Source organism: Prunus persica, chromosome G1 (assembly GCF_000346465.2).
Source record: "Prunus persica cultivar Lovell chromosome G1, Prunus_persica_NCBIv2, whole genome shotgun sequence".
Classification (NCBI taxonomy): Eukaryota; Viridiplantae; Streptophyta; class Magnoliopsida; order Rosales; family Rosaceae; genus Prunus; species Prunus persica.
In genome coordinates, this window is record NC_034009.1 from 3,097,768 (window position 1) to 3,108,631 (window position 10,864).

Consider the following 10,864-nt stretch of genomic DNA (forward strand, 5'->3'; position numbering starts at 1 on the left):
CAAAGGTATTTATAATTAAATGTATATAATCAATTAAAAAATATAACTAAATATTTAGTAAAATATTTAATTTCCCAAAATATTAATATATTTTTAAAAATACAGGGCTTCACACTTCCATCATTACATTTAAGTTTTTCGAGTCATTATATAAATGTTCATTTCACCATACAATTGTATACTTCCAATCCCGTGTGGATGATCGAGCTTTTGCTTTTGTACACCTCGACCATATAAATGTATTGGTTTTTATTTAACAATTTTTACCCTGAAATTTGAACTTGAAGAAGAAAAAGAAACAATGTCCGTGGCACAATCCAATCCACTCGCTTAAAAAGTAACAATGTCCTTGTCAATGTCTTTTCTTAGAGGGTTCTCCCGCATAAATTTTGGATATATATTTTTTTTTTCAAAAAGAAATAATTTGACAACATGTTTTACACGTTGTAGAACTTAAGGATATTAGAGCATTCATATTTGCGTTGCGAAATTTTCTCTAAATTTCATCTTGACAACGCGCATTAAAAGAACGTTAGTGTACTACAACATGCATTTGGTGCATGTTGCCAAAAGTATACTTCAACAACGTGCAGCAGACGGCGCGTTGTAGTGCAGTGTCTTTTCTCAGAGGGTTGCTGCTGGGTTAACATCAGTAATAATAACATGAAGCCTGCTCTACCAACAGAAGAAGCATATGCCTATAATAGTGCGTTCTAGCTTTAAGTGGATAAGGCCCACCTTTGTCCTCCAGGGTTTTGTCTAGTTACTAGTCTATAGGAACCATTTGTGTTGAATCTTTGTAAGTCTATATAAACCATTGTATTGATTCTTTGTCAAGCAAGGCACTTCTACATTTTAAGAAAACATTTCATTCTCCGACAGTCTTTCACTCCCTCTCTCTCTCTCTCTTACATCTCCTCTTACATTACTGAACTTTCCCATTTCCAGCAATCTTTTTTTCTGGTCGAATTCTAATCTCATAAAAGAAAACCATGAACGTTGATTATGGTCATCGCCCTCAGCAGTGGTCGCATGGTTTTTGTAAGTGTGGAGGAAGTTTGGGTACATGTAAGATATAAATTCTCTCTCCGGCCAAAATTCACTTTGTCTATTATAGTTACCTGACAAGTTAAATTTATACCAATTGGTGAAATTGATCTTGTGGTGTAGGTTGCCTCACATGGTGTTTCCCATGCATCACCTTCGGCCAAAACGCAGAAATTGTCGACGAAGGACGAAATTGTAAGTGTCACAAGACCAAAAAGATTTCCCAAATCTATAAACATGGCGAATTTATTATTTTTCCCTTAAAGTGGTTGTATATATAATTGGTCTCTCACATTTAGTTCTATAGTAATAATCACGTGATCACTTAGTATGAGAGAACGATTGCGATACATAGACTGTTGTATATGGAAAAGTTAATTTCTCCTCGCACCGACTGCGCCTGACTTTAATTGTTAAGATGATTAGGTCAATGGTGTGTTACTAACAGTTGGATTTTGTAATTTTAGCTTGCCTTTCCCATTGCATAGTGTACGGGTTGTTGTGGACGATTCACTGCCAGTGGATCTACTCATGCATGTATAGACAGAGATTGCGCAAAAATTTTGGTCTGCCGGAGGAGCCTTGCGGTGATTGTTGTGTTCATTTCTTCTGTGGACCGTTTGCCCTCTGCCAAGAACATGCTGAGCTCAAATCTAGAGGCTTCAACCCCTCCAAAGGTTTTAAACTAATCCTACACACATATATGTCATCATTGTATAGTAATATACTATGACCTTAAATTTATCATTATTTACATCATTCCGCGGTACTTTAATTTTTATTTTGTATTTGTTTTTATGATGTAGGTTGGATTGGGCCACCAACTGCTGCGCCACAGGTGCCTCCTTCCATGACCAAATGATCGCCAATATACTTGGCAGACAATTAATGTCGTGTTTGTCTTCTCCATGTCTTTTCTGTTTTTGTTTGATGGAATTTGCTTTGTGTTGTATATTGATGTTGATTAAGCGAGGATGTTCCAGATCCAACGTATTGTAATAAATGTGCCGTTGTTTGTTTTGTGTTCTGATACATTTCACATCAACTGGATTAAGGAGTAAAAAAGTATTTGTACAACTTGTTAACACAAATCTTTTACTAGTGAATGAAATTAAACATTTGATACCCAGAACCCATTTCACTACGACATGCGAATCAAACGAGACAAAAAAAAGAAAGATAAAAAAGAGAAGAGAAATTAAGAAATTACCTTTTCATTGCATTGGTGGGTCGTAGGGTTCTCCAATTACAACTGAAGGTACATGTTGAATTTTACAGAAATCCTCTCCATCTTCCTGAATCCTCTATGGAGTCCTCTAGGCATCCCGAAAATAGTTAATTCCTTGAGATTAGTAAGATATGTCAGCCCATCTGGAAGCGTCGTCAATCCACTGCAAAACCATATTTTCAATTGCCAGAAACTAGGCATGACTCCTTCCTCTACCCACCACTCTGTTATTTCGTCCATACAAAAAAAACTAAAAGAAATTGAAGAGAAGGAAAGCCTCCTTTGGAGAAAACCAGTATCTTTGTATTCTCCTTAAAAACTTCACTTATAAGGAGCAGAGTTGTTAGGTTTGGCAACTTATCTAGTATTCCCATTTGGTCATCCTTGAGACTACAGCTACAAAATTCTAACTTGGTGAGGTGGTTATTCTAAATACATCGGATAATATAGGACTAGTGAAGTGGTTATTCTACAAGGGCATCGCAACAATAAAGACATGAAGTTATGATACAAATCAACTACGACATTTATGAAAATACCGATGCTAAACTAATTATAGACATCGGAAAATAAAAAGTAAGTTAAGTGGTTCTTGTGAAAAGGCATCAGTGGTTATAAAGAACTGATGTTGTCATCAAAGACATCGGAAGTTAACATAATTTAGACGAAAGTCAACAATTGAAACTCATTAAGGCATCACTTTAATTGAAGAAACCGATGTTATTTCTGTAAAAGGCATCGGGTTTTCCCTGATGCCTTTTATACCCCCCTTTAGCATCACCTTATGAGGCATCGATATGTGATAGGAAAAGGCATCAGTTTCACCGATGCCTATTAGCCTTTTCGTAGTAGTGTATGTCAAGAACATTCTCTGCTAAAATCTGGAGCGGCTTCGACCCCTCAAGAGGTTCTAATCTAAACCCTACATTAGTACAATCATCAAGTCATTATGAACCTTAATTATAAATTTTATATCATTATCATCAACATCATTTGGTCCTAATCACAGTTAAGGCTTTTATTTTGTTTTTGTATGTAAAATTTAGGTTGGATTGGGCCACCAACTTCTGCTCCACTGGTGCCTGCATCCATGCACAAGTGATCTTGAATATACTTTTGTGAAACCCCATATATATATATATATAGTCCTGATCTCTTGGACCACAGGAGTCCAAGAGATTGTGGTCACTCACCGTTGGATATTAATCTAATGGTTCAAAAAAGTTTCTTAAAAGGAGTTCAAGATTGAGTGAACTGTTGAATTTACATCCGACGGTGAGTGACCATAAATCTCTTGGACTCCTGTGGTCCAAGAGATCGGGATATATATATAATTTTGGAAATTTTAAAATTTTGTTACATATTTAGTTTATCAGTCCTGATCTCTTGGACCACAGGAGTCCAAGATATTGTGGTCACCCACCGTTGGATATTAATCTAATGGTTCAAAAAAGTTTCTTAAAAAGAATTCAAGATTGAGTGAACCGTTGAATTTACATCCAACGGTGAGTGACCACAAATTTCTTGGACTCCTGTGGTCCAAGAGATCGGGACTGTTAGTTTATAACCTATGCAGTTAAATTCATATATATATATATATATATATTTATTTATACGTGTTATATTTTTAGAAATTTTTCTTATTAGTTATTAAAAATAGTAATATTATAACAAGTATGTTTTGATTTAGACAGCTTTATCTCGTTGTTATTGTACTTGAATGGCTAAGTTCAACAGTCTAGTTGTTATCTAAATCTTTTTACAAACACACTTTAGACTCACAAGTGTCATTATATCTAGATGACTAAGCATGAGGTGTTGGCAATCTAGTAATAGTTATCCTAATCTTGGAGCCCAAAATTCTCACGTGGTAATGACCTCCCCACCAATTAGAACTAATTGGTTCTTCCCTAAGTATTACTATAAATTGGACCTTTTTCCTTTGTTTTTGAAAGTACCTAACCTTGCATAAAAGTTCATGAAAAGAGAGAGAAAAGCGTAGAGAGAGAGAGAGAGAGAGAATAGTGATAAAATTCTCATGAGGAGTTATAGCCCGTAGGGAAGATCATCCTGTTGTTACTCAATAATGTGGATGATATGCTAATTGCGTGTCAAGATATGTCAAAGGTTCGAGAGTTAAAGATCTACTCGGGAAAGAGTTTGACATGAAGGATCTTGGTCCAGCAACAAAAGATCCTAGAAATGGAGATAAGGAGATATCGAAATTTGGTCAAGTTGTGGCTGTAACAAGGTAAGTACAAATCTAAGGTACTTGAAAGATTCAACATGTCGGATTGCAAGCCCGTGTCTACTCCTTTGGCCAATCACTTTAGACTAAGTGCCTAATAAAATCCTTCTAAAGACAAGGAGAAGGATAAGATGAGTAAGGTACCGTATGCAAGTGCTTTAGGGTGTCTCATGTACGCAATAGTTTGCATACGTCCCGACTCAGCTCAAGTTATGAGTGTGGTCTCAAGATACATGAAAAATCTAGGCAAACAAAATTGGAATGCAGTTAAATGGATTTTCTTGTGTTTGAAGGACACTAAGAAGTTTAGGATTTTGTTTGGAAGACAACAAAGAAAGGCATGTGTGTCAGGTTATGTGGATTCAGATTATATAAGGGACTTAGACAAGAGGAGATCTACTACAGGGTTTGTTTTTACTTGTGTTGGAAGACCGATTAGTTGAAGAGTGGTACTCAATCAGTTTGTACCTTGTCTACTACCGAAGCAGAGTATATGGCGCTAACGGAAGCTTCTAAGGAAGCAATATGCTTGCGAAGATTGGCGAAAGAGTTTGGGATAGCTCAAGACTTGGTGGTGATTCAAAGTGATAGTCAAAGTGTTATATGCTTAGTCAAGAACCAAGTGTTTCACTGAAGGTCTAAGCATATTGATGTACGGTACCACTAGATAAGGGATTAGGTGAATGATGGGGAGATTGCAATAGAGAATGTTCAAACATGTGAGAACACTTCGGATTGCTTAACCAAGCCAGTTACAACTAAGAAGTTCAAATATTGTTCGAGCTTGCTCAATCTTGTTGCATGCTAAAGATTGAGGTAGAGCTCTTGGGAGCAACTAGAACGATTCCCAAGAGGTTTGAAGAGGTTCTAGGGGTCAATGATTTTCACGAGTTGTTTCAGACTCGCTAAGGTGGAGATTGTTGGAGTTGGCTCGCTTAAGGGTGTAGAAATAGGAAGTCTGGAGCAGAAATGACCCGTCATCAGTTTCGGAAATGACCGGTTGCCCAAACCCGGGAGTAATGAATTAGTCTCTATGCAAAGCGACCGGTTACTTTGCTAAAAAACGACAGGTTACCACATCCTTGTGGTCTTAGCATGTTTTGGAGTTTTACCTGGGTTTTGGGTATTTTGCTAGCTTATTTGGTTTAAACTATAAACAGGCACTTTAGCACTAGGTTTTCATAATGTGAGAAAGCTAAGGCATCAAATTGGTAACCAAAGGGTTTTTTTTTCATATTAGTGAATTTCTCAGGGATCACCAAGGTCTTAGAGTGTTTTCGCACAACAGGCCCATCCAACTTCAGTTTATATATACGACGACAACTTGATACTATTTGATTAGCCTGCTCCTCATAACTTCTGCTCTTTACAAAATAATAATCGTTGTATATACAAATGGGGATTGGATATGGTTAAGTGTATTGCATATAGATTTCAAGATTTCCTCCAGATTTTCCAAGGGGCTTGACACTCTTATGCTCAGTGTTCTAAGATTGTTTAATCCAACAACATCTTTTAAATCATAGTACTTACTTGACAGAAAATCTAGGGTCTGTAAATGGCCAAGAGTATATAGTTCCAAGTTACCGCTTGCTGTGTAACACTTCGGTAAATATAAATGTAAGTGTTTAATCTTCCATATCACATTTGCAATGAACAAATCAAAATATCGAACACGGAAATCAAGAGTTTGCGAGCATATTAAATTACAAAGGGATGATGGAAACCTTTTTATATTGATATACCTCACACTTAGAAACTTTAAGTGGGCCATATTTCCAATTTCACTTGGCAACTCTACTTCTACTTCATCAACATCTACAACCTTCAAAACTATAAGCGTCAAAGAAGATAATAATACTTTTTCATTTTTTGGCCTCCATTTTCCAAGGACGGAGCATTTCATGGCCATTTATTTTATCTCTTGATGAAACAAACCCATCAGCATTTTCATCCAAGTAAATTGCACGTGTTCGAACTTTCCCCAATGGTGTTGACTTAGCTACCATATCAGAAATAAAAGGATTAGTTGCCTCATTTTCCTCTTCTGCATTTAACAAACACAAGTCTCTTATAAGGTCATGCACTTGACACGTTTTAATTGTACTAGTTGAACCATTTCTTCCCACTTGAACCAAACACCTATCCACCAACTCAATTAAGCACTTATGTGCTATATCCTCCTCCTTCATTGATTAGAGGATCGCTTTAGTTGGTTTAAGGCAATAAATCTTACATTTTATATCATTATCATCAACATCATTCGGTCCTAATTACAGTACTTCACGCTTATATTTTGTTTTTGTATGTAAAATTTAGGTTGGATTGGCCACACTTCTGCTCCACAGGTGCCTCCATCCATGCACAAGTGATCTTGATAATACTTTGGCAGACAAAGACCTGTTAACAATTTTTTTGTTTGTTTAATTACTCAGTTTTAGGAATAAATGGTTAATTTGTATTCTTCATGTTTGAAATTAACAATGTTGACAAGTGTGTGCTTAAGAGAGTGTTTTCCTGTCACAGCAAATTAAGATCCTTCCCACTACCCCCTTTTCCATAATTTCTTTATTAATTCCAAAAATTCCAACCATCACCGATAACATATGAACATGTTAATATTAATAAAACAATATAATGATAATTAACAACATGTAAACACCCAATATTAAGAACGTTAATCAATTTATAATATCAAGTATAATATAGTTCTCACGAAATTTAATTAAATCAATTTTTATAAAAGCTCCCCCAGAAACCCCCAACCTCGATTCCAAAGCATAACTCCAAATTAGTAAAACACAAGCAAAGCTCTCTATCTCCTCCAATATCATATTTCCTTGCATCTCTCTTTCACTTTGTCTTTTCCACATTTCTTTTCTTCTCTCTCTCTCTCTCTCTCTCTTAGAGCCCTTCCACTGGTTGCCCCCAGTAGGGCAGGACAGGGCCTAAGCCCAGGCGAGAGCTTCCAGCGTGCCAAACTTGCCTAGGCAAGTTGCAAGTCCCACAAAACCAGGCCAGCCCTCAAGCGAAACCAGCTCGAGCTAGAGCCCGAAGGCAGCTAATGCCAGCCTGACGTCAGCACCTGAATTTAAAAAAATTTTACTGTTGGAGCGTGCCAACGTTAAAAATAATAATAATTTGAATTTACGCGCGTTGACGCCAGGCTAGCGTCAATCCTAATGTCAGCCAACAATAACACGCCACGTGGCACGTTTTGGTCACTCCGATCGTCTTAAAGAACTATCAAAGAATATGAACGTAAGGCTGCCAGCTATAAGAAGGAGATGACAATTGACAACACACTAGGTGATAGTGCTTCTAGGTTGACTATAGTAAAGTAGAATGATGAAAGTCGATTACTACAACTCTTAAACTTAGAAGTAAGTATTATAATTAAATATATAAAAGTACAGCAAAAATATTTATATGCTACGGACAAAGGTATTTATAATTAAATGTATATAATCAATTAAAAAATATAACTAAATATTTAGTAAAATATTTAATTTCCCAAAACATTAATATATTTTTAAAAATACAGGGCTTCACACTTCCATCATTACATTTATGTTTTTCGAGTCATTATATAAATGTTCATTTCACCATACAATTGTATACTTCCAATCCCATGTGGATGATCGAGCTTTTGCTTTTGTACACCTCGACCATATAAATGTATTGGTTTTTATTTAACAATTTTTACCCTGAAATTTGAACTTGAAGAAGAAAAAGTAACAATGTCCGTGGCACAATCCAATCCACTCGCATAAAAAGTAACAATGTCCTTGTCAATGTCTTTTCTTAGAGGGTTCTTCCGCATAAATTTTGGATATATATATATATATATATATATTTAAAAGAAATAATTTGACAACATGTTTTACACGTTGTAGAACTTAAAGATATCAGAACATTCATACAGAGAGCTTTCATTGAGGGATTCTTCAAATTAGTTTATTTGAGGGATACCATTATAGGGCCCACTCATGTATTGTATTTTACTAATCCAAACCGTCTCTTTTGTAGATACTCATTCAAAGATTATCTCTACAAAAAATCACTTGAATCCGATATCATTTGACCACTCAATTGAATTATTGAAATTTTAGTACTTTCTTGAAGCATCATGTTCATTGATTTTGTAGGACACAATTGGATATCGAAACAGTTTCCGATTTGTCTAATTTTTTTCAAGAATGATCTATGAATATAGACTTAAAAAATAGATGGTTTCGATCGGTGAAAAAAAAATTTGTAGGGGATCCTAAAGGGTGTCCCTCAAATAAAATTATTTGAAAGATCCCTCAATAAAAGGGGACTGAACATTCATATTTGCGTTGCGAAATTTTCTTTAAATTTCATCTTGACAACGCGCATTAAAAGAACGTTAGTGTACTACAACATGCATTTGGTGCTTGTTGCCAAAAGTATACTTCAACCATGTGCAGCAGACGGCGCATTGTAGTGCAGTGTCTTTTCTCAGAGGGTTGCTGCTGGGTTAACATCAGTAATAATAACATGAAGCCTGCTCTACCAACAGAAGAAGCATATGCCTATAATAGTGCGTTCTAGCTTTAAGTGGATAAGGCCCACCTTTGTCCTCCAGGGTTTTGTCTAGTTACTAGTCTATAGGAACCATTTGTGTTGAATCTTTGTAAGTCTATATAAACCATTGTATTGATTCTTTGTCAAGCAAGGCACTTCTACATTTTAAGAAAACATTTCATTCTCCGACAGTCTTTCACTCCCTCTCTCTCTCTCTCTTACATCTCCTCTTACATTACTGAACTTTCCCATTTCCAGCAATCTTTTTTTCTGGTCGAATTCTAATCTCATAAAAGAAAACCATGAACGTTGATTCTGGTCATCGCCCTCAGCAGTGGTCGCATGGTTTTTGTAAGTGTGGAGGAAGTTTGGGTACATGTAAGATATAAATTCTCTCTCCAGCCAAAATTCACTTTGTCTATTATAGTTACCTGACAAGTTAAATTTATACCAATTGGTGAAATTGATGAAGAGAATTCATGCATTATTATTAATAATGTGATATTTGGTTATGTGATTGTATGTCACTTAATTTAGTTATATCAATTTACCATGAAAAGGTTTATGTGCCTACTGAGTTGTGGTTTCGCTAACCCCCTAACAAATTTTGCAAGTACTAAACCTGAAATTTAGGACTTGTGATGATTTTGGCTTGTTTATAGAGTGCATTGTATGCATAGCTTGTGGTTGAATAATGAGCTACTCTTTTAATGAACTCTTGAGTAATTCTAACTTGTAAAATAAATGTAAAAATGTAAGATTTCGGATGTTGTTGTTTCCGTTGAATATTCTATGTGAAATATTTATTTATTTAAATGTTCTTCACATTTTAGTTATATCTTTTATTAAATTCTATAATTAAAGTGTGAATCACGTCTTAATCCAAAATTACGTAAATCCGTGGATTGGGGTGTGACAACTTTAGCAGACAAAGGCGTATTAACAAATTTTTTTTTTTTTAAATTACTCAGTTTCAGGAATAAATGGTTAATTTGTATTCTTTATGTTTGAAGATTAATAATGTTGACAAGTGTGTGCTTAAGAGAGGGTGTCTCCCTATCATGCCCCGGATTCAAGGTACGGTGGAAAAAAAAAACCCCGGTGCCCTGTGTATGAGGAAATTGAAAAAAAAAAAAAAAGCTAAAATAGGGTTTAAAATAAACTTCTCTTATAAAAATAGCTTCAAAATCATACAAGAGTACAAGAAATAAATAAAGTTCTATCACTCTTATCTAATTCAACTTCGGCTCACCTACCACCCGTCTTTTGGGTTTTACAATTGCAAGGTCTATAAAGGGGTGAGTAAAATCACAGCTCAGTAGGGACATAAACTTTTTCACAGTAAATTGATATAACTAAATTAAGTGACATGCAATCACATAACAAATGAAAGATAATAATGCATGAATGAGCTTCAATTCTACCCAATCCATTAATCTATATAATATCAAATTTGCATGTTCCATACCATGCATTTTACCACTGTAATTCTGAATGCTTCATTATATAAACTAACACCCCATCCCAATCATCCCATAATTCATCTTTTGCTAGTCCTCTTGTCTAAGTCATGAATCTTCAAGCCCAAATCACCAAATCGACAATTATACCGCTAATATCCTAATCTAATGTGCACACAGGCTTGCCTGAACTTGGTCCCTACAATGATTAGACTCAACAACACAAAAGATCCTTCCCATTATCCTCTTTTCCATTATTTCTTTATTAATCTGAGAATTCCAACCATCACCGATAACATATGAACATGTCAATATTAATAAAATAATATAATG

At 35.4% G+C, this 10,864-nt stretch overlaps 1 protein-coding gene across 1 annotated transcript; it reads left to right on the forward strand.

Moving 5' to 3' along the window:
- On the forward strand, nucleotides 846-2,124 carry LOC18788302 (cell number regulator 11). The gene is made up of 4 exons (XM_020555371.1): nucleotides 846-1,068; nucleotides 1,171-1,242; nucleotides 1,515-1,724; nucleotides 1,854-2,124. The coding sequence occupies exons 1-4, from the start codon at nucleotides 993-995 to the stop codon at nucleotides 1,907-1,909; spliced, it is 414 nt and encodes a 137-aa protein (XP_020410960.1). The 5' UTR covers nucleotides 846-992; the 3' UTR covers nucleotides 1,910-2,124.